Source organism: Alligator mississippiensis, chromosome 13, assembly GCF_030867095.1.
Source record: "Alligator mississippiensis isolate rAllMis1 chromosome 13, rAllMis1, whole genome shotgun sequence".
Taxonomy (NCBI): domain Eukaryota; kingdom Metazoa; phylum Chordata; order Crocodylia; family Alligatoridae; genus Alligator; species Alligator mississippiensis.
Genome location: NC_081836.1, coordinates 54,163,980 through 54,188,443, shown reverse-complemented (window position 1 = coordinate 54,188,443; position 24,464 = coordinate 54,163,980). Strand labels below are relative to the sequence as shown.

Below are 24,464 nucleotides of genomic sequence, written 5' to 3'. Positions count from 1 at the left end.
TGAAGCCACTGCCTCTGTTGACAACGTCTTTTCAGATACTCTCAATATTAAAAACTTCAGAAGGGTGTGGTGACCTCTGTTTGCAGCTGCAAGCTTTTTTTTTTAATTACAGCTTGGGGGGCGAGGGTTGGGGGAAGCTGGGCAAAGTTACCACTCATTCAAACTTGCCTCTAAATATACAAGAAATGTGTAACATAGATCACAGCTGAAGAGTCAAAGAAGAAACTGTAAGACCAATGGTTCAGAAACTTTACAAGGGAGAAGAAAAAAAAGTGTGTGTTTGCAGAGGGCTTCTTTGGGATCAACACAAAGCAAACATTCAGATTCATCTTATTCCTTATAGTGCTCCCATGCTAGCTTCACGAAGCTTATTGAATTTTTATAAATGTTTGCCAAATGAGAGAGATTCAGAATTCTGAAGGCGGTCTCCTACATGCATACCCCTCTCCTTGGAAGCATTTATACCTTTGGAAAGAGACCTTTCCTATTATGAATCTGAGCAATATACATTCATTATCGTGCACACTATCACAAAGATATAGTCCAGACATTAACAACCTTCAGAAAAGCACTGGGGGTCTTTCCTTTGATAGCCTCCACTTTGTAAATCTCAAAACTTATTTTTAAGAGTTTTGGAAACAAAAAAACACTGTGTATTCCTGTAACTTTAAAAAGAGCTGCATTTAACACCTGTTTAAAAAAAAAAAAAAGCCTGAAGTATTTTTTTCCCCCCCAAGTACAAGAAAATCTCATGCATTTAAACAGAATGGAGCAAAACAAACTCGGAAAGATGAAAGTCCAGAGGAGTCAGGGGGTTTTTCCATTCATTTCATACACAATAAACAGTTAGTTAACTGAGGGTCCAACAAACAAGACTACAAAGTACATTCCCTTCAATTACTGGATTTGGTTGTCTTAAGCTTTAAGCATTTTCTTCATCCCTAAAAATGAGTGTGTGTGAATATATATGTGCATGCACACACACACACATGCACACACACACACACTGCTGTTGCACTTATGAGAAAAGGATCAGAACAGATAACTATTCAGGTAAGGGGGTAGTTTTGTCTTCCACTCACACTACTGTAAGCGTGTGTATATATCAGTACTTCGGCAGAAAAACATTTAAGCACCTCAGTCTTGGACCTGGAGTTGGCCGCCCCTTCTGAGCATTTTGGTCGGTTCCTTATTGATGCACTGAATACGTTTCAAATACCTCAATTATAAATAGAATTTTCACTGCAATTTAAGTTACGTGATACTGACTCACATAACCAATAAAAAAAAAAAAAAAAGGGCAAGCTGGTGACTCAAACCAATATGCACGCTCCCTTGCTTTCCTTAAGTGTGGTTAATCTGACAGTGGGAAATGGCTGCTTGATAAATTCGAGACAGTTAAAAACACTTTGAAACTGAAACTTGCTAAATGAAGAGTACACCGTGATGGAAAACTGTTTATCCCCTTGCAGAAGAGACCTCTATAGCTCTTTGTGATTCAATATCGCTCGTGGGTTGAATGAGAGCATGAGCCTTACCTTTGCAGTGTCTGTGTAGCACGTCTAATGCAGCAATAAGGAACTCATGTGCATCCTGTTGCTCGTACCCTGCTAAATGCCGTGCATGCGTCCATACCAGGTGCAATAACCTATATGGAATGTGAGGAGATCGGTGCCCAGAGTAAAACTGCTCAAAGCAAAGAAAAGGTCGTGATTATTAACATGTTACAAACTCTCTGTGCATTTAACTGTCAAACATAGTTAATGACTGGAATCAGGCAACTAAAGTTGAATGAAACTGTTTAGTAGTTTTGATAGACCTTGGCGGAAATGCTTTGTTTAAAAAACAGATCATGCAAAGTAGGTTTAGAACTGAGTACATAGGATACACTTCAGGTGTTTACACTTCTATCATTTTCTATTCTGAAGTTTCCTCTTTCTGTGGTGGGTTAGCTTCAATAATGAACAAGGTCCTACTCAGAAAGGCTGCGCTCCAGAAGCTCTAATGCTTATTTGCTACAGGTCAAAGAAACAGTAGGTATGCATGGGTTCAACAAGCATATTATGTAGTCACAAAGAATTAGGGTCAAAGATTTTTTTTCCCTCCGCAAAAATGTAAAACCAAGATGTAATAATTTTTGGTATCTCATGTCCGCTATGCTCAAGTTTGTTAGTCTCCACAAGAGAGTTTACCAGCAGATTTATACCACAGCGGATATGAAGAAGAGACCGCACACAAGGGAGTTATAACAGCAGAACCGAGGTACTATAGCTTGAGTTGTAATGTAGCTGTTCTATTTCCCCATGCACACGAATGCTAAGTATCGAGTAAAGAGTTACTTCAGTTAGTAAATTCTGAATTGAATTTTTATATTTAAAAATGCAAACATTTTATTTCCAACAAGTGAAAAACCTATCATTCTGCCTTCCCTGCCCTTTAAAGAAATGTTGTTCTCCATAAGGGTACTCCAAGCAAAGCCATTTAACTGACTGCCAAAACCTTTTAAGCTACATTACTGGTGATGTCTCAGTATATGATCTTCCCACAAAGCTCGTCAGCCGCATAAAACACAATGAGCAGCTGCAGATTTTTTTATTTTATTTTTTTAAATACAACAGCAAAGTTTGTTGTCTCATCATTGTGGGAAGGAAGAATGATTTTATTTCGGAGTTTCTCCTCCCTCCTTTTCTTTCGGTTTCTTTTTAAATTCCTGTACAAGTGCAAACACTGATGCAAAGCTGGCTAGACAATCTGAAGGTGGGCAGTAGGGGGCGGGTGCAGATTGTGTGGGTGAAAGGTAGCAAAAAAAGCTATCCTTTACTCATTTCTGCATGGCATTCTGCAGGCTTCTGACAAATTTCTCTGCAAAGGAAGTTCTTTCCTTGTGCAAACCTCAATTTTATCAACAAGAAATGATACCGCTGCAACCAAACGATGCAAAAAAGCCTTCTATAAATAAATGGATCAATAGGTAGCTCTGATGCCAACAGGAATGACACCGAGGGACTGGAGCGCTGGCGTGGTAATTGAAATCTGCTGATGCAGCTGCTGTTCAACATAATTCAGGAAACTGCAGCAATAAAACTTCCCTGTTCTGTCACTCCTTGCAATTAGTCCCAGAGCTCTCTGGTCATTTTAACCAACAGCACTCCCAATAATTACTCCACTGCAGACACCAGACCTGCCAGCAGGTTTTACATTCTTCAGTGCTCCATCAGGATGAAAGGAATCTAAAAGCAGCTCTTGTCAAATTATTGGTTATTACCATATGGAAACTGGAAACACACCCAATCAGAGTGCTGTAAATATACAGTGCAAAAAGCTTCAGCCACATGTGTTGTAAGTAAAATGCATGGGTACTATTAGTAGATATTTTCTACTGACAATGCACCAATATAAGGGCAGTCCTAGAGGTACGTTCCCTACACAAGACAGAACCACACAGAACAAATGCCAATTTAGATCCTTGGAAGATCAGACAAATTCTGTCTTCTGTTGTGGTAAGTCTGCTCATTTTTCTGATTTTATAGAGCTCTTTCCAAAAAAAATGTTAATAGATGTGACAAAAAGTGTCCCACTATCAATGGACTCATTCATCAGACAAAGCGCACTGTCAAACCATGTGAATGGGTTTACAAATCATTGCGTTTCTAAACCTAACTCTCGGTTGACTCTCTTTTGTGAGCTTTTATCTAAAGTTTAAAAATTTAGTCTCACTAGGGAAAAATACAAATATGTATTGAGATGTCAAAGGGGTGGTGTTATTGCATATTTAATACATTATTTACCTGAACCCAAGACAAGGTGTCATCTACACCCCCACCCCCAACATGGGGAAGAAAAGCCTTGTCTGAGATTTTAAGTACCCACCTGGGGCAGGCAGCACCTCTGCTCCAGCTCCAGCTGACTGTCCTGGAGCCAGAGCTGCCCAGAAAGTAAGAGAAGCCGGAGGTGAGGGGGGTAGGCACCAGGGACAGACTGCAGGAGGGCATGCACGGGAACAAGGTGGGGGGAAAGGGACTGGGGAGACAGGCATGGAGTGGAGGTGGCAAGCACCAGGGGCAGGCGACAAGTGGCAGGGAGGGCAGGCACCAGTGGGGAGCAAGTAGCAGGGGGAATAGGTGGCAGGCACAGGCACAGGCTTCCAGGCAGGGGCACGGGCACAGCAGGGGACAAGTGATGGAGGGATCAGGCAGGGGAGGCAAAGGAGGGGGGGTCTGACTCCTTGCCCCTCCCGGATGTTTTGGGGGAATGAATTAAAATGACCACCCCAATAATTAAATTCAATACATAGAACTAAATTATGATTTTCCATGTATAGAATCTAATTACTGGGGGGTCGTCTTGAATTAAAAGTTGCCTTGGATTCAGGGAAATATGGCAATTGCTATTTGATATTTTATCATTACAGATTTTCAATAGCAACTACTGTAGGGTTTTAAGTATTTCAAGTGACTGCTGCAAAGCAGATCATGGAAAAAAAAAGACTTTTTGCATACAAACTTATGTAGATATATTACTCCCAGAGCTCAGCCACTACCACAAAGTTAATAGAGACTACCAGGTAAAAGTCACAGCAATAAATACATTTTAATCTCATCTGCACTTTTAAAGGTGACTTACAAAAGATAAAACATTGGTTTATGTCTTTTTTTTTTTTTTGGTCTCTTTGTGATATCTAAAATGGCTTGCAAGGTTTGTTTTTTCCTTTCTTTTCCAAGAGACCTGCAAAAGTTGGCTTGTTTAATTGCTTTGAAATACCACATCAAGTCTAAATCTTCCTGCTTTTACTGGAGGATTATTTGGAGAAACTCAGAAATGTGTATCACACACTTTCAGAGATCTTAACCTTGACCCAGGCAGTGATAGTGTTCAATCCCTAGCAAAGGCAGCTTTTCCCTCTGTTGTCTGTGGGAAATTTTTAGTTAAATGGTAATTAACAGGCAAGCAAATATCCTTCCCACCCCCAAATATTTGAAACTGTGAAGAAAGGCACCTCCCATCTCAGGTTTCACTTCCTGGCTGCTGGATTGACAAGTCTCATAGTTCTGTAAACAGCCCACGGCACCTTTTATGGTAGATAAGGCTGCAAGTTTGCACGTAAAGAAAAAACAGGTAGGAAGAAATCTCTTTAAACCCTCCTGTGACCCTTCAGCATTCAGATCAATCTAACAAATGCCCAAATCCTATTTTTCCCCCTGTATGAGTCACCTTTAAGAAAAGTGTTGCTCTTTAACAAGTTTTAAGCAAAACAAAGTAATTTTTGTCTAAAATAGCTTAAGATTTTAGACAGGACCAATTAATTCATGCAGTTGGAGAAGCTGTGCCTTGCCATCTACATTACCTGGTTATTTACTATTTAAGACATGCTTTAGGACCAGACTGATCCAAGGGTCCCCAGGATGCAAGTTAGGTTTTTAAACTCATTCCTTGCAGTTCTCATAACAGTACTATACATGGGATCTCTAGATTTCAACCTATTTTATCCTAATGGTCTTCAGCAACAACATACAGCCGCATTTCGTTTGATGGTCATCGTATGGCTGGCTAACATTTCCGGGGTTTTTCAAGCAATAATTAACAGGCTTCCCTCCAGTTTTAGACTGCAATCTAATGGGAGAAGTTAAAACCTCTCTCTATGAATTCTCTTTCAACTTAAAACCCCGCAATGAACAGGAAATTCGCCAGGGATGTTGAGGGGGAAAAATATATATATATCCTTCAATTAAAACCTATCCAAGGTCCTTCATCAATGGGCAGTATTTCGAAGCAACTGGAAAGACCTCAGTTTCACGGGCATGGATACTAATATATTCCATATGCATTTCAGAAGCAATAATTTACCATCTTTTACTGCCTGGGCACAAGAGCTGGATTTCCTATTACAACCTATGAAACTTCAGGGATCCTGCAGGACTACATCAAGTTTCTACTGTGTCAAATCACATAGTTGCTTTGCTTTATTAAATTTTCCCCCCAATTCCTGACATCACACAACACTGCTACATCAAAGGCAATATATGTCAAGTAAATCTTCAGATACCATGGTATGGTATTAGGGCCCTAATATACATTTCCCTTTTCTCTCTACCTTTTAGTCAAAACTGATTTTATATTTTACCTATATACCATTTTAACACATCCAAGTCATGCATCTCATCTCTCTTCCTCCCCCCTTGCCCCTGATTGGAAACTCCCTTTACCTACTTGCATTGTGATCTTTTGTAGATTTATTGGGATGAGTAATGATGGGAAAATAAGAAGGCTTTGTTCTTTACGTTTTGGAGTGCGTGTACTGCACGAGGCAACACCCCAGGTACTCCCACTATTCTGGCTGCACAGTAGATTGAGAGAGACACTCAACTAATCATGCCATACTGTATAGTCGTTCAGCAAACTGATTAAACATCCCCTAGGGACTTGACCGTCACTGAACTCATTTTCTTTGGTGAACCAAAAGTGAAACACAAGTGTCTGTCGTACATGAATCTATTAAGCTAACTGGCTGAATGAGCAGATTCTATACATTTTTAATCTTGTTTTTCTCCCTTTCCAGTTTACATTATATTAGCCATCCTCAAATCCTTTTCATTCATCTTTCTGGGCAACAGAGCCGATTTCGTTTTATTTCACCAAAAGAGCATGTGTTTTGTTTTGTTTTTAAAACCAGCACAAATTAGACTCTTAATTGATGCAATGATATATTTTAAAAACAAAAACCAAAGATTTGATGTCTGACATATTGGCAAAGCAGCACTTAATGAAGGTCCAGAGAAATAACTGTTTCCTGGATGAAAACTCGGAGAACCAGCTGATTCCTTCGTTACCACCAATCTATTTCAAGTAGCAAGAACTCATGACTCTCAAAAGTGGAAATGCAAGGGACATTTGTCACGGAGAAGCCGTGATGCAACGTACACAAACAACCGATTCGAAACCAGAAAGTGGGACAGGCAATATTTACTTAGAGAGCACAAAGCAAATTTTCACTGTGATTTCTGGATTGCAGATATCTGCCTCCTTAGTTCCCAAGCAGTAGGCTTGCAGGACACTTATTCACGTGCTCTCGCTGGAGTCCAGGCATTCCACTCAGATAAGATCACACCTTCAGGAAAGGAGGGTGGAGGGAAGATGAAATTAACCTTTGCCCTGATCGTTTGTCACTGGATAAGATGTCTTGAGATAACCACATCAGTGAATCCCGGTGGGAGGACTGGGTAAAAACAAGATCAAACTGAAAACCGGAGATAGAATTTGAAATGAAGTTTCCCAGGTAATTAAATTACAAGAAAAAATTCTGCAGGCTCATGCTACTGAATTGCTATTGGTTAGGCCTCCTGTGTTCAGATCTGATCACTGGAAATATAACAAGAGGGCTCTTAAGGGAAAAAAAAAAAAAAAGGGAATGCGTGTTGGGGGCGAGAGGACTGCAGAGAACCAGTTCACGGCATAATTGAGACATTAGTTGACGTAGTGGGTTTGGAGGAATTCAAAATGCTCCCACCGGGAGAATGGGTTTCGTAAGGAAGTGCTGATTTATCACATAAATGCCAATACTATAATAATTGCCATTTACTGGCAGGTGGAAATATTCTGGAGTTGGGTAGCCAACAGGACAGGTCTGCTCTCGACGGGCCGAGTCTTCAATGTTTACTTGCAGGTGGAGGGGCTGTATCTTCTCTGCCCCCGCATCACTTAAAATAACGTTATTTTCTCAACACAACTCTGCCCTTGTTCATAATACCATAACCGTCAAAATATGAATTACATAAGAACGACTGAAACACAGTCCTGGATTTTGCCCGATGAAAAACAGAGGCTGAGATTTCAAAAGCTGCCACAGAAATTCAGAAGCACAAATCCCATTTAAACTCCTGAGTCATGCATCCAAATCCTCTTTGGGGAAGGACCATCTTGCACTACGAGTCTGTACAGTGCCTAGCACAATGGCCTCCTGGTCCGCTGCCATGCCGCCTAGGACACGTCTCAGTGGCTTTGGTGCCAAGCCCCAGAGCCCTGCCAAGGTGCTTGGCTTCCTGGCTCACTCTTGGTCAGAGCATGTTAGAGCTCAGAAATTGGGCCAGCAGAGCATGGCCCCGAGCTGTACGCTCATGAGAGAAAGCCTGAGTGCTGGCTCTGGGCAACTACCGAGGGCCGTGCAAAACCAGAAACACTGCCTGGGCACTGGCACATGCTGAGCAGGAGGAAAGTGGGCAGAGTGTGCTTCTAAGAAAGACTCCTGGGCTTGCCTTGAGGACAGTGCAGACATAACGCTCCAGCCATACAAATAAGCAATCCCTGCCTGGGCCGCCTCAGTCTCACCCACAGTTCCTGATGCAGCAATCATTTCTTCCCTCCTAACCATGCTTTTCTGTACTGACACAACATCAAGAGTTGCATGTGTCACTGCAACCCACTGCAGCAGTGGAAAGATCACAGGGAAGAAGCCATCTGAGGTGTGCCCTGGCCTCTTACACGCTACCATGGCACAAATATATCAAGTACACTGTGTACACAGACATCCCAGACCTTGCAAGGTGCATACAGGTATTCTGTAACAGCAAAATCCAAATCTTTTAACGAAGGAAAGGAAGTCTGAGCATGGTTTTTTGCTTACCAAGAAGGCAGTTCTAGCACCAGAGGAAAGACACAAGTCAGGTAAAAAAAAAAAAAAAAAAAAAAAAAAAATCATCTTAAAACCTATAATCAAAATAGTCTACAGTCTAAATACGTGGTCTTACACTTCCCAGTCAGAATTCATACTGTTATAAAGCTCCTTCAATAGTGACTCACAAAGGAAACGTCTGTCGGTGCCTGTCACGCAGCAAAGATTAGGGCTTATACAGGAAGGCCCAGTGCAAAGCCAGGAGTCTCGGTGAAAAGAGGGAAGAGACACAATGTACAGACTGCACCAACACGCCTCCACCCCTCCCCTTTTTCTTCCTGCCAGTAGTGTGTTTTGTGTTCAGAAAGAACAGCAAACCTTTGAATTACATACATACATTAGCAAAATCCTTACAATATCTTTACTAACAAATGTAATCCAGTGCCTTAAGCCATAAGACAATGTACTGCTGCAGTCTCCCCTCCCTTCCTCCCCACCAGGTTCCCCAATTAAAACCTGCACTTCATGATCAGATGCACTGTGTTGACCTCAAGAGGAAAGGTTTGGTCTGAAGTCCACTCTCAAACAATGCTCCCATTGGCTCCAGGAGCAAATTTTTCCTGATAAGGAGTCCAGAACTAAGGTTTGAGTTATCAAACTCAAGTATTTTTGACAATAAATTCACATTATTCCATCACTAGATTTTGCCATCATGTGACTAACTCAGATTTTATATGCGATTCCTTTCCATACAAGGTCGAGTGCAGAACTGTGGAGTTTACAAGGTGACACAATAGTGGCAAACAGCACTCACCTCCTGAAAGAGCGTAGACATTTCACAGACCAGACATGAGCTGGGACTTTGCATTTCACATTTGTGCCTGTCGGAGAGGAAGAAATCTCGCAGCAGTGGAGTGTGGGTAAGTGCCTGGACAATACAGTTCATAAAACATGTGTTCCCAAGATTGATTAGCCCTCGGAGCCCTATAAAGACAGAATGGGAAAGGAAACTGTAAGCATTGTTGAGTGAATATAATGGTGCATTTCATTCATTTGCATTTTTTAAAATATAGTTCTGCTGTAAAATATCACAGGCTCTCTCACACGGTGCTGAATGTGAGACTTTATCTTGTGTCAAGTAGAGAATGTCATTCTGAATTGTTCAAAATGCTGCATTTCATCCTCCAAACAGTAGTAAGGTTTTTTAATTCCTGTAAGAATTTGTGGCTTGTTCAGACCGACAGAATATGCAATAACACCTTTACCATTTTCCCCCAACATACTGTATTTTCTTTGCGTCCAACATACCCTGGAATCTAATAAATGCTTTGTTTTTGAAAGGCAGAATGAAGGAAAAAGATGTTTCCAGAGTTATGGCTGCATAGAGGAGGGACGCAGCCTAACCTTCCACTCTCACCTTGCTTTCCTGATTAACTAAAGCTGAAACCCTAGCTGCTGGCGATGACTGGTCTCCATGGGTAGATCCATGATTTTGTAAATAGCTAAAGTCTCCAAGGCTGTGAAAGAGGGAGAGAGAGACCAGGAGCAGCGAGTAGAAAGCAGAACTGCCCTGAGAAAGGTTAGCTTAATTAGTAGAACATCAAGACCATTAAAAAGGAGAGACGATGGGTAACAACTCTGGAGTGAAGAGCAGCAAGCTAACACCGAGTCAACTGACGTCCTCAGCTGCTTGAATAGTAACACAACAACTACTACACTGTGGGGAAGAAATCAAAGCAAGATGCTTCTATATCCTGGTCTGAAAGTCAGCTTCCTCACTTAATACATGCGCTCCAATTTGCGGGGGCTGATTTTTGGAAAAAGGTGCATATTTTGTGTGAGAAAATACTGTACGCTGTAGGTTCCCCACCACCGCCCCAAAAAAACTCATTACTTATATTACCAGTTAAAGAAGCTAATGAGCAGGTGGTGTGGTGGTAGATGCACCCTAGATAGTGGTCAACCCACCAAGGTGTAAATAAAGCTAATTTGTCACTTCATACACAGGATTTCCTTCATGCTTTTATGATTCGATCATACGTCATTTTATTTCATGATACCAGTTCCCTCTTTCTGAAATGTACTGTGGGTTGCAAGACAGCGGCCATTCCTTCTACCTTATGGTTCAGGAGACAAAATGATTGTGGTGGATTGTACCCAAACCGTTAGTCCAGATTATGCTTAACCTAGAATCATTTGTACAGAACTGGAGCGTCTAAACACAGCAACCTTAATTAAATAAAAATGTGCAAGGCTGTGGCTCCTAAAACAGCTATAATAAACGACCAGGAAACATTAATGTACAACACACAGGACCAAATTCAACATGGCACAAGAGGATTCAAAGTCAAGCAGATTCCAGAGACGCGGTCTTGTATTTAGAAGCCAAGATGCTCAAGGAAAATAGTCTCTTTATTTTTTTTGCATACCATGAAAATGGCTAGAAGTGAGGGAAGCTTTTCAGTCATTTGAAAAATCCAGCTAAGAAAAATATGCTCAAATCTTTGGCTACGCCTCCAAAGTCCGACCACTGCACACAAGTAGCTGTGAGCTAGAAGAACAACACGTGGAACTGAAAGGTTAATTTTAAATGCACAACAATCATAAAAAAAAAAGCCTACCACAAAACTAAGCGACAGCATGATGGCAGAGGCTCTTTAACACTGGGATGTTTGTCCTGCACAATAATTACAGTGTAACTTGTGCAATACCAAGGGGAGCCCGGTCAGCAATGCAAACCGGAGGGAGCAATCAGCCAGTTTGAGAATTCCCCTGCATTTCCATGAGAAGAAACCAGATGGCAATGCTGAGGCTCTTAAAAAAAATGCTGCAGTTCCCTTGCAGCACGGCAGACAGTGCTCCAAGGGCCCCTTCGCCTCCATCTGCACGAGGGGTGTGTTCTTGTTGCCAGGTGACAGGAGACCAAGAATGTTGCCTGGCATATTGAGTTGTAGGCAATTCCTAAATCATTCCTCCAGCGTGCCGTGTGACACGGTCCTCCCCGCCACGGCTTCCTGTCGCTTCTGTTTACTCTGGAACGCAGCTCAAACTTTCCAATTTACATTATAGTGATTTCTACTGGGCAGGAAGCTCACTGTAATCATCTGCTTTATTTGCCTGCCGAGAGGTCGAGCCACTCAATGCGCCGCATTAAAACTTGTTAAATAGTTAATCTGTCACAGTAGCCTGAAGTGCAGCATGATGCTTCCATCGGTACGCAGCCCCCTCCAACCCCAGCTTGGAGATCTCTGAGCATCATGTCACAACACAGGGCTGTTCATGCTGCGGCGAGTGCAGAAGTGTCTGACCAGCAGGGCTTGCCTGACTTATCACTTATTTAGAATTCACTCTAGTTGCCATGCTGCTACTGAGGCCTTTGCAAATTCCTGGCCATGCCTGTGATCAAGGAAGATATTCAGCACATATTCAAGCAGCAGGGCTTGTCAAAGGAAGAGAAAGTCCCTTTCCATTTTTTACTGCAAACTTTTACTGAGCTCTGTCACCTATGGTCCGTGACAGAGTTGAAAAATCAGGCTATGCAGTACTGAAGGTTAGTTAGTGGAAAAGCAGTACTGCACCTAGTATAGACAACGCGTAACTGCCGATAGTTAGGGGACAACTCTGCCGCCCCCACTGCTGCCGGGCGCTGGGTCTAGCAGGGCTGCACCCCACCATTGGCACAGAAATCTGGGAGGAGAGAAGGGGAGCGCACATCCTCCCCTGTGCTGCCCCCCCACCTCGCTTATAGCACCTAGCCAGTCCTATCCTATTACTTCTATTCTCGGTGTCCAATTAAAACGATCCCAAATAAATGCAAACGTGCACAGACTGCTTTTTAGACTTGTTTATTGAGTACTCTTCATTACATGCCTGTGTCTGAACCCTGCTCTGCTATGACTACAAGCAACATCCCTTCAGGATGGTCACCCAAAGACAAACATAGTGCTCCGAATTCAGAAGGCTGGCTTGGTGACGCTTTACATTCTTACACAAGCTTTTCATTTTTCCATGCATCCAAAAGGCATTCTTCATATGATGCTACGCCAGCTTGACTGAGTTCAAATGTGGACCTGTAACACATAAAATAGTGCTGAAATCTGGATCTCTCAAACCCTAATTAACACACTGCAAACAAAAATTTGAAGCAAGATACCAAACTTACTTGGCTGGGGATCACAACGTATCTAGCCCCGGGGCAGCCATGAATGCAGAAGCTGCATTATGTGGTGAGTTGTCTTCTGAAAAGAAACAGTATAGTACACAGAGTTAGAGCTAAGCTATACAACCAGCATATATATCTACTATAAGAATCGCTGCATCCTTACCTTGGAAAACACTGACTGTTGAATTTTCATGTATATAGGATTAACTGTTGACAGGACTTGGTTCAAAGTATTCCTGAAAAACAAAAGAAGGTTTGCTGGGGAGGTAAGAGGTACAATGACGTGAAAGCACATTCCAGGACAGAGATGCTCTCTGTTATACCTGGGCTATTAAAATGTGATAATATTATGCAAAACAGCCTCTACTCTCCTTGTGACTTGTCCCACTCCGGGAATTTTAGTGATTTTTTGGGATGTCTGTGCTGACTAGAGTACATGGTAAGATGTCCCTGCAGTTTAGAATGCTTCATCATTGAAAACTACATTGGAAAAAGAAAGGCAAAAACCTCAACTGTATTAGTCCGCTCTTGCTTGCAACAACATCTCTCTTCGTTGGCATCTCCGACCATGGAGCAATGCCTGCAAGGAGCGGCCTCATTTGCTAAAACTGCTCATCTTTTAAGTAATAATAGGCCAGCTGTACTGAGCAGACCTTCTGCTGTATTTTACAGTACCTTAGATTCTCTTGTCCCATTCATGCTTTTTGGGGCATTGTCTCTGGAGTGGCCTCAAGAAACGCAGACACTGAAGATGTATGATACATACTGTAGGCAAACATTTGTGTTCTGGCTGGTGAGCTCATTTGATATAATGGCACTGATTTCCTTCTTAAACTTACTGTTGGAAAAAGGAAGAATATGTGAATAATACCACTGTCCAACTGACAGGTTGTAAAGTATGGTACAAATGCAAGCAAAGGAAAACATTTATCAGCATCATACCTGGGGTGCCTGTATGGCTCTCTTTTTAGTGGTCCATCAGATAACGGACAGGAAAAGTATGAATGCAGCTGTAAGAAAGCTAGGTCCACAACACGTTCTGCAAGGATCATGTGTCCAAGCGATGCATTTCCCAATTCTATTTGCCCTCAGCTTTGGGCACTGAGCATTTGGCTTACCTTTGTGATCTGTAGTTCTTCACTTTTCTTCCGTCAATGCATTTTTTAATACTTGCTTACCAGAGGGAGACCAGCGCTACCATGCTGCTATATGCTTTGGGACAATACACGGAAAATCATAACATTGCTTCTTCACACTGACACTAAAAAGCAAAATGTCACTGCTGGGAGATCAGCAACTGTACAACCCACATTGAAGTCAATGCTATAAATCCACAAGAACTTTGCATTCAGTCAAGATGATAACTTGTCCTTCTAGTTAAGACATTGTCTGTCACCATCTCTGTTGAAGGCAATTTCCTGCAAGGGCCAGCAGAAAGCCATCCTGAGAAGGAGGCATCATGCTAAAATCCACGTGCGACTTGGAGTGAAGATGCTGAATGCTTAGTGTACAGGTCACTGTGCAGTAACATCAGTATAAAATAATGAGTGCTTTCCTAGGCAATCAGGGATCGCTTCGACGCACGAACACAAGGCCACCCTGCAATTAACAAATGAGATCGCAGGTAAACCACGTTAGAGCACTATATTTTTTCAGTTTTCTGCCAACCATCAGTGGATCCTCTCAGCCAGGGGCGGGCAATTATTTCAGGCAGAGGGCCACTTACCCAGTTTTGGCTGACTGTCGAGGGCCGCATGGGTAGCCCTGCCCCTTGACAGGTGCCCTGCCCCCTGGTCACCATCTTGGGACCAATGTCCCAATGTCTTGGGACCAATGTCCCAGGGCCAGCACCGGTGGGACCCAAAGCAGGGCACAGGCTGGCAGGGGTCTCTGGAGCCGGGCTGGGCTGCACCAGCTGGCAGAGGGGGCAGCTGGCCCGGCTCCATAGATCCCTTGCCGGCTGGGACCCTGCGCTCCTGCCACCCTGCTCTGGGCCCTGCCGGCACTGGCCCCGGGACACCAGTGCGGGCCCCATGCTCCCGCTGGCTCCCGCACCTGCTCACACCCAGTGCCCTCCAACCCTGCAGTACAGGCGTGGGGCAGCGCACAGCCCCAACCCCTGCTCACCGTCAGAGAAGAAGCTGGTGCTGAGCACGAGGAAAAGTGGCCCCTCGCCTGCTCCATGGCCGGCGCGCTTCCTGCTACAGCCACTCACAGCCTGCACGGGGCTGTCTGGAGCAGGCACAGGCAGCTCCACGTGGGCTGCGAGTGGCTACAGCATGGGGCGCTGGCCATGGGGTGAGTGATGGGCTGCTTTTCCCCGCGCTGAGCACCAGCTTGTAACCCAGCCCTGCTGCCAGCCTGGGCTGCGCACCGGCTCCAGGCTCACCTGTTGGTGGCGGTGGTGGCAGCTGCAGCCCCCCAGGCTTGCCGTGTCGGGCAGTGTTGGCTGCTGCTGCCTGCCTGGTGCTTGTGCACTGGGCAGCCCACAGGCAGCGAAGGCAAACACTGCCTGGCACAGCAAGTAGGGAGCTGATGCGAGGCCCAGGCTGGCTGCAGGACCAGGTTACAAGGTGGTGATGAGCGCAGAGTGGGGGGGGGGGGGGGAGAGGAAAGTGGCCCCTTGCTTGCCCCGTGGCCAGTGCCCCGCGCTGCAGCTGCTGCCTGTGCCTGCTCTGGACAGCTCCGCGTGGGCTGCGAGCAGCTGCAGTGCGGAGCGCCGGCCATGGGGCGGGCAAGGGGCCGCTTCCCCCCTCCTTTAGCTTTTCCCTGGGCCACTTTTCCCCAGCCTCCTTCCCTGCCCAGGGTCCTCCCCTGCCCTCCCCCCACCCCTTATCTGCGGTTCCCGCACAGGGTAGCCATGTGGTCCCAGGCCAGAAGCCCCTGCTGAGGCTTCCAGCTGGGGGGGGCGGGGCTGAGCGGGCCCTGCTGTTGCGGGAGCCCACCAGGCTTCCCCTGGGTCCTACTGCCCCTGGCTCCTTTCATTTTTGACAGGAACCAAGGGCAGATAAATATTAACTTTCTAAATTTTTTAGGAGCCCTGCGGGCCGGATAGAATGGCCTCACAGGTCGGATCTGGCCCACGGGCCATATTTTGCCCCACCCCTGCTCTAAGCTCTTTCAAACACCCCTGGAAACCAATGCAAATAGAAAAACTGTCTGTTGAAATACCAAAGAAAATGAACCAAGAATACCCCTTGAAAGAGAAGGGCTCAGAAATGAGTTTACAGAAAGGAACTTGCCTTCCACTGTGGGGTTAAACGATCAGTGCAATCCTGTTATTGTGCATCTTTCCAACACAACATTTCAAGCACAGATTCTGCTATTACTTAGCAGAAAAGGACTTGGAGGTCTTCCTGCCATGCTTCCACCTCCCCAGTCCAAGGTCATGTTTGCATTCCAGATGTGGACGATACGTTACTGGATCAGGTGCATCAGACATGGAGTTCCACCAGACTTCAGGGGAGATGTAACATTCATTGTATGAGTTCAAGGAGTCTCCTACATGCCAGGAGATGCATTACCTTGTGCTAATGGGTGATGAGGTAATTACCTGACATAAAATCATTCTCAAGCTTATTAACTTTTGAGGTGGAAGTCAATACCTAAGCATTTGTTGTGGATGCATATTACATAAGATAATTGCTGTTGAGATTCATGGGGAAAAAAGAAAACCCCCAACACAGAATCACAGCCAACAATTTCCAAAAATGTGATAGCGTGAGAATACACAATTTGCAAGCCTATGCTGGAAACGGGACCACCTTTTCTCAAATCAGTGGTCATTTCAAGTCCAAAGCTAAACAAAGTACAATATTCAGTTCTTATGTTTTCTGCGGCTTCTAAAAGGGTTTTCTGAACGCTTCCAAGTTTAGGTTGCAGCGTTCCATTGGAGAGGGTGATGGGGACTGCACATCTGGCTCAAGGTGCTTATGCAGCCCGATTACAGTACCAGCTAACCACCTTCCAAGTACTTTTGAACTTACTGTGCCCTTACCTCGCCCCTGAAATACATGGAAGTGTTATTCACCCCATGTTACAAACAGGGATTCACAGAGGCTTGGTGCAAGGGGGCACACAAACCTGTGGCAAGAGCTGGGAATGGACGTCTACTCACCCCAATTCCAGTTCAGTGCTGTTCAGAATAATTGACAGATTTCCCTCTCTGAATTTAAAGGGTCACTTCAGGCTATTTAAGCAGTTGGGGCCAGAAGGAATTCAGCCTATTGTAGAAAGCTAAGTATACGGAAGGGAACACTTAGTCAAATAGGGAACCTAGTTAAAACAGAGCTGCACCAGAGGGTTGCTGTCATATGATTTATGTGCAAGCTAGAAGACTATGGTGCTGGGGATTTATTCAGTCTGACAATGGTTTAACATAGAACAAAATAAAAAAAAACAAAACAAACTTCTGCCACAGCTAAGGTAATAAAAATTTCAAGCACACGAGCCTGAAGACTAAGCCACTGACTCACCCTCTCCTAATTATCTCCAGAAAACACCCACTACTGCAAGGAAAATGCATTTCTACAGATGCCTGGTTTCTCAGGAGGTATACAAGTTCCAGTCTTTAAACTCAAATTTTTGTCCCATTTTACAACAAATGTGAAATAAGGCAGCTGAAATTGTTTGTTATCGCTATTTTTAGTATTAAGTTTATATTTCTAATATAAGGCTTCTGGTATGGAAATTCCCCACATGTCATTTTGAGGTTCTATTGAGTTTGCCAACAATATATGGTTTCTCTTTTTTTTCTTGTTTTCTGAGAGGCGAGGGAGATAGAGGAATTTATTGTTTCAGGGGAAAAAAAATAACCAGCAAGAACTATTATTAGATATTATGCCTGCTTTAGTTTTCAAAGTGTCATCATCATCAAAATGGATGCTGAATGGTCTTCATCACAAAATCAGCAGTGCCAGTAAAACTGCAAAAAGATATGCAATGCATTCTTCAAATCTGATCTGTTCCGACTGCTCCGAGAATACAATTCTCCCCTTTCTCTCTCTGTCGAGGAGGGAGGGTAGAGTGAAATATAGATTTGTAGTTGTCATACTTTAAACCGTATGTTTAAATTCTCCAGCTCTGTCCAAAAACTAGGACTCAATGTCATTGCTTCTGGCCAGGTCAGGAATCTCATGGCTAAAGGAGGGCACTCTTGCAGAAGAACCAGGTGAGAGCAGAGCTTCAAAAATAACACAAGCCACCCACAAGGCTTTGATGGAGAAGAGAGAAAGATGGAAGACATGTGTGTGACCTGAACTGAAATACCAGTCATCAATAGATGAGAGTGCAACGCTTTGCCAGGAGGAAGCCTGCAGGAATCAGTAAGGAGGTTTCACTCTGGGCTTTGGTCCCAGGGTGCCCAGACAAGACAGATGTGGACTGAAAGTCTGGGGGAACGTTTCTCCTTTCACATAACACTTCAGCAGTTCAGGGGAAAACCACAACATATTCTGCTGTTTTCTATGCCAAAACAGAATAAAAAAAACAAGGCTTGAGTAAGTGCCACCATAATGAGCAAACTTTAGCTGTTTGACACAAGTTACACAACTTAATGTTAAAGATGTTCACTGAACATTTGGATCATGCAGCTGTAAGGAATAAAATATTGGATGAAAGAAGTCATTATAAGAGTCATAGGAAGTTTCCTGTTACCAGCAAGTGTGCAAAAGGATTTGGTTCCTAATTGTGTAGCCCACAAAGCTCTATACACACCAAACCTGTAACCTCTGCGAATATCAGGCTGCTGTTACCTGTAAGCCAAATTATTTGCATGGTGCCCCACAACCATGCAAAACTACCCTGCAGGTGGAAAGGTAAGTCAAAGTGTGAAGACAATAATTTCCCACTTAGAGTAAGGTTAAACATTATCAAGTATATGTGCTGTGCCATGGGCAGACCAAAGCTAGAGCTGGCTATCAGGGAAACACAAACCGGGTTTGTCAACGCATGGGAGGGCCATCATCTACTGCCAGTAGTCAAGAACAGCAACACAGCTATTTATCCAAACCCTGCTCTCCCCCTGGGCCAGTCACCAAGCAGCTGATCTTTCCCCCACCCACTGGTCACATGCAGAGCTTGTAATGATAGTATCCATTAAACAATATTTAGGTGGGCATTGCATACAATCCCCGAGCAACAAATTTGCTCAAGAAGAGGCTAGTCAAGAAACTAGTAAATTCCATCAGAACAGAAAGTCCTGACAGCTTGGGAAAATGAACAGTCGATTTGTAACATGAAGGGAAAGCAGCTGCACTAGTACTGATGCTGTTTAGCATGCAATCTTGAAGAGTGTTGGTGAGGAACAAGAAGATGTAAAACTCTGTAGATGACAAACCATTTTAGTTGGGTCTAAAGGGAAATTAGAGAAATCTAAAAGGATGGAAATAAGTTAAGGGATTTAGATAGCAGGTAAAATTCAACATGGACAAGTACAAGGGAATTCTTACTGAAAGGAACAATATCAGCTACACAAGGATACCAAGTTATATAGTGTTGAGATGCAAACAAGACAATAGGGTTACATTAAGAAGTCATAACTGAAAATATGATATAAAGAGAAATGGTAGTTGTCCTGAATACTGGTCCATTTTGGTCATCCCAACTAATACAGGGAGATTCCAAAATATACCAAAAAGAGCAACTGATCTGAGCTTTCAAAAGGCTTCCATAAGAAGAGACATTAAAAGGATTAAGACAATTTAGTTGAGGAAATGACTAAGAGATGGCAAGAATAAAGATCTATAAAAATAACAGATGGTCTAGAGAAATCATTCAGGAGCTCCTATCATATACTGTTTTTCATAATAGAGACAGGGCTCACTCAATGGCATTAGAAGGCAACACATATATTACCAATGAGGGAGAGAACACTTTACACGAGTAATTAAAAAAATGAAACTCACTCCCATGCCCAAGATTTTATTGAGCAAAAGAACTGAGTATCAATTAAGGTTTGATCAAACAAACACCTCCCCCGCGCCCCCCACCAGTTACACTAGCTGGGGTAAAAATTTACACGGGACATCAGCTTCCATGTTTCCAGATCTAAACATGCACTAACTGCCTGAAACAAGACAGATTTCCCCACCTCTTACATATATTAATGACCTAATTGGGAGGTCATATACTTCTGGAAGCATTTGGTATGGGCTACTGAGCAGCTAGATCCCAGTTAGAGACCCTTTGGACTGATCAGATATGGCACCACCTCTGCTTCTAATTCCTAGTGTGCTCCTGGCTGTAATAAAGCATCCACTTCTCGTTTTCACTACTTTCATTCAAGCTAAACGCAGTCCTGTCCTATTCTTTGTACACTGAAGAACACTGCATGCATGGGAGAAGGGAAACCAAATAAAAATTTAACAAAGCGTCTACGCTTAGAATCACATCCTTTGTACTCTAGAAAGATCAGAAACCGCACCCCTTCAGACTGTGGGCTCAACTGAACGTCTCTCCATTCATATCGTCTGTCATCATCATAGTCATTATCCCACAAGCTGTATGATCACTGTAGCTTTGCATCACTCAGCCCTACTCCGGCTCTGTGGAGTTGGTCTAATAAAAGATATCACATCTACTCAAAGAAGCCGGCCTACTCTGGCTCTGTGCATTGCACTTGTAGCATTTCAATTATTTGCTTAAGCTATGGCTAGTTTCTTGGGATATGGATTCAGTTTACCTTTCCCCCAAATGATGTGTTACCATGCCCCCAGCTACCCAGTCAAGTTAGCATAAGCAATAGGTGTTTGTTGATAGCTGCCCTTATGGAAGTGGGTGGTAAAACACATGACGATCCTCATTCTTGTTTAAAGAAACCCTAAAATAGTATTTGAAGATAAAACAATAAATGACCATCTCTAAAACCAAAGCCTACTAACTCCAAATCATCTTAAAGGAGTAAATGAAACCATTTCTATTTAATGCCTTCTGTGAAATTTGCGCACTCTATCAGCCGGTAGCGTCACCTTTAATAACAGCTTTTGTCATACAGGGACTGTCCAGCTAGTGAATTGAGACCACCAATTGCAAATTAGTTTCTAGGCAGCCCTCTCTAATCAGAGGACCTTGAAACATATACCATTATTTTGTAGCCCAAAGTAATTTCTTTTGTACTTAAGGTGATTTTTTTAAAGCTGGTCTCCTAATAAGGTACCTACATTGTTGCATTCAGGCATTTGTTGAAGAGGGAATAAGAGCTCATCTCATCTTGGCTGGCTGAACTAAAGCAGCATTACAATGAAGCTGTGAATATATAGATATATCTTTGCCCGCCTAGGTTCCCTCCTCACCTGGTTTTCACCCACTTTTCTTTCTCCTGCAGCTGCCTTCTCTTAACATTCAACCACTGTATTTCCTCTGTCCCTACAGGACAGTCTCACTGCCCTTCTCAGCTACAGCCTCTTCCTGTCCCTCTCCGTCCTTTGATTTGCTTTCATCCAACCTGGCTTCTTGCCTCTTCCTGCTCTTCAAACTACCCTCACAAAAAGCAACAGCTCCTTCTGCACAGGGTTCACTATGCCGCTGCTTCTTCCCATTCTTTTCCCTTTGTCCGTTCATCTATGGGTGCTGCCGTGTCACTCCCGTCTCTGAAATGAACTCCTTGCTCTAGGCTCCTACCCCTGTAAATCCCTGCAGAAACCTACTTCTGCAAGACTTTCAAGTCTGCAGTCATCAGAGGACACTGCTACCAAACTCTTCCATTTTTTATTTAAACAAACAAAACCTATTAAACCACAGAGACTCAGAACCTGAACAACTTCTCTAGAGCTTCTGCTCCAACCTGACTTGCGACTTGGATTTCCTTCTGAAAGCACAGGTCAAAATGGAGCCAGAAGACAGTGGCACAAGAGCAGAAAGTACCCTTGTATTTTTAATCAGCTGAATTAAGTGGTGATGGTGAGCTGTTAAGTCACCCCCTGTAAAATACTGACCTGTTCCTAACTGAGGAGTGAGTCCGCTTCTCCTTTAAAATCTAAATTTAGGAGAACCTCATTGGATAGGAAAACAAGTTTAAAACCAAGAAGAAATTAAAAAGACAGTGTTTCCTGTTGACCTATGAAGAACCACTGCCAATTATAAAGACAAATTAAACAAAAAGATTATTTTGGATCCAGTAAGCTAGGGGCCGCTGCATAAACTTAAAAAATTTATTAAGCCCTCAATAGCTACAGAACAACTGTGTCAGGAAAGACAGGAGAAAATATAAATTTAAGTGGCAAAACTAAACATCTGAATCCTAACAAGGAAAGCGGTTTTGTTTTTAACCCCCTGCAGCAATATCCAGGAGCATTGCTTATTTGAGTTACTGTTAAAATATTAGAAGGTTTTTTTCCTAGTGTGCAAAATAAAATCAAGCATCTCCAGGAACTGTATTAAGAGGACAGGCATGAAACATTTTAATATATACTACTACACTTTGTAGCTAGACTAACAGACTTACAAAATATGCCCCATGAAGTGATGTGCCCCACCTATGCAAGTGTATGGCAATGCATTGCATCTCAGTAGTACCAACATATAAAAATTCCAAGAGATCCAGGTGCATGACTTGATTTGGAAAATACCTGCATCATCAGATTGAGGAAGAGATTTTCCACATGGACGGACCAGTTAAGAGACCATAGAGACATTAAAAAAAATGTCATCAACAGCCAAAAATAAGTGGGTTTCATCCTCAATCTGTTTACCTTTTAATCCAGTAATGTCTTCACCCTGGCCAGGGGCAATAGAGCCCAGTCAGTCAATTTTCTGGAATTTGCTGAAAGCAACTTGCTCTGAAGCAGAGTATCTGACAGCATGTACAGATCTGGAACTATGTCATGTATAGTGATTGCAAAGTTGTGACCTTACCAGCTGTGTGGAGGCAAAACTTCCAGATACTTTACAAGCTACTTAATTTTTCTAAAAGTACTCATTCCTGCCCCCAAGGTGTTTTCTTATTTAAAAAGTAATTTCCCTACTTTTCAGATGATCAAAATCCCGTACAAAAATGTTAAAGGCATGTCCGTGCACATCCCTCAGTGTTTAGTCTGAACAATCCTATGTTAACATTATGACAGCTTAAATGCACAGTACTCCAAGTGTGCCAGGACACCTGGAATGGGGTCAGACTTGATGATCTGCTAAGGTCCCTTCTGTCCCAAACGTGCATGAACCTACATTTGCCATAGGAACCTTAAGCCCGTTGTATACAGTCACTTATGCTGTGCATATGTGCACAACAGGGCAGTTCCTTCATTTATTTTAGCATCCACAGCTGATTGTTGTAACTTATGCCCTTCAACTAGTAATCCTAACTTAGAATTAATAGCTATTTTGCATTCATTCTCCCTTTTTACTTCATTTCAAATACCCTGAAGAACCTGATATAATTATCAGTAGTTCACTGTCAAACCAGGAGCTTGTGACAATTGAGTCCTGCAGCGGTCTGTCTTGTGTTCAGTACTACTCAATGTTTTCACTTAGAAATGATGGAAGAGTGCACATTTATAACACTTGTGGATAATACCAACCTGGGAGGGATTGCAAGTATGCTGGAGAACAGAATTTAGAATGATCTTGATAAACTGGAGAAATGGAATGAAATCAAGGAGATGTAATAGAATAAAGACAAGTTCAAAGCAGGATAAGTAGGAAGAAAACCTCTAATGTGCGCGCGTGCACACGCATGCGCGCGCACACACACACACACACACACACACACACACAGGCTACATAGCACAGAAAAAAATGATCTTGGGCAGGTATAATGGAGTACACATGGTGGGGATGCAAGTCAACGAAGTGATGCTGTTGCAAAAAGGAAAATATCATAATATCATTCTGGAATGTATTATTAGGATTATAAGAAAGACATGGGAGGTAATTATTTTGCTCTACGTAGTGATGGTGAAGTCTTGGCTGGAGTACTGTCCCCAGTTTTGTGCGCCACATATGAAGAAAAATTAGAGCGCGCAATGGAGAGAAACAAAGACAAGAGGTTTAGAACACACGGCCTATAAGAAAAGAAAAGCATTTAGACTGGTCAGCACAGAAAAAAGAAGACAGGGTCATTATAGAGAGAATGATAGCCAATTTTTCTCTGTGCCCATAAAGAGTAGGACAAGCAGTAATCGCTTCAGTGACAGGAAGAAAAGCTTTGGTTTAAAAACTAGGAAAAACTTTCCAACTAATGGACGTTTAACAGTGACACTGGTTATCCAGGGAGGTTGGGGAACCCTTGTCACTGGAAGTTTTAAAGAACAGGTGAGCCATAAGACCGTTCAGGATCATTTTGGTTTACCTGATGCTGTTTGAGAGAGCAGGGGGATGGACTAAACCAGTGAGGGCCAACTTTTTTGGTAGGCATGCCCCAAATTAGCTCTGCACCCCCCGAGTACCACTCTGATGCCCTTCCCCTGCCCGCTGTGCTGCTCTGCTCCCTGCCCTACCTGCCACTAAGCTGTCCGTCCCCTCCTGGGATCTGTTGTGTGTCCCACACAGAGGCTGTCTGTGCTGCAAATTGGCCACTCCTGGACTAGACAACCTCAAGGTGCCCACACCTCCGTGTTTGATCACATCCACAGAAATGCTATAGTCACGGAAGAGATTCTGCGATGATCATCTGTATTCAGAGACTGGAAATGAAGTAGATCTCAGTTGCCATCTCTCTCAGTATAAGTAATCTCTTGTTAATGGAAACATCTATTCACCTGT

General features: G+C 43.2%; 1 protein-coding gene and 1 long non-coding RNA gene across 6 annotated transcripts in view; one reads left to right on the top strand and one right to left on the bottom strand.

Moving 5' to 3' along the window:
• USP22 (ubiquitin specific peptidase 22) overlaps positions 1 to 24,464 on the bottom strand; it is a 175,478-nt gene that overhangs the window by 23,592 nt on the left and 127,422 nt on the right. For all 3 annotated transcript variants that reach the window (XM_006272695.4, XM_006272694.4, XM_059716857.1), the window contains 2 exons: positions 9,420 to 9,589; positions 1,539 to 1,686 (listed from right to left, as the gene is read on the bottom strand). In XM_006272695.4, the coding sequence (XP_006272757.1) occupies positions 1,539 to 1,686; positions 9,420 to 9,589 (318 nt within the window). The remainder of the gene's footprint in view (positions 1 to 1,538; positions 1,687 to 9,419; positions 9,590 to 24,464) is intronic.
• Positions 3,379 to 12,433, top strand: LOC132244674 (uncharacterized). 3 transcript variants are annotated; one of them, XR_009456388.1, is made up of 3 exons: positions 3,379 to 3,500; positions 9,362 to 9,525; positions 9,947 to 12,433. It is a non-coding gene; the product is annotated as an uncharacterized LOC132244674 (long non-coding RNA). The 3 variants fall into 3 exon arrangements; XR_009456387.1 differs by lacking the exon at positions 3,379 to 3,500 and adding an exon at positions 5,007 to 5,115; XR_009456389.1 differs by lacking the exon at positions 3,379 to 3,500 and adding an exon at positions 6,592 to 7,273.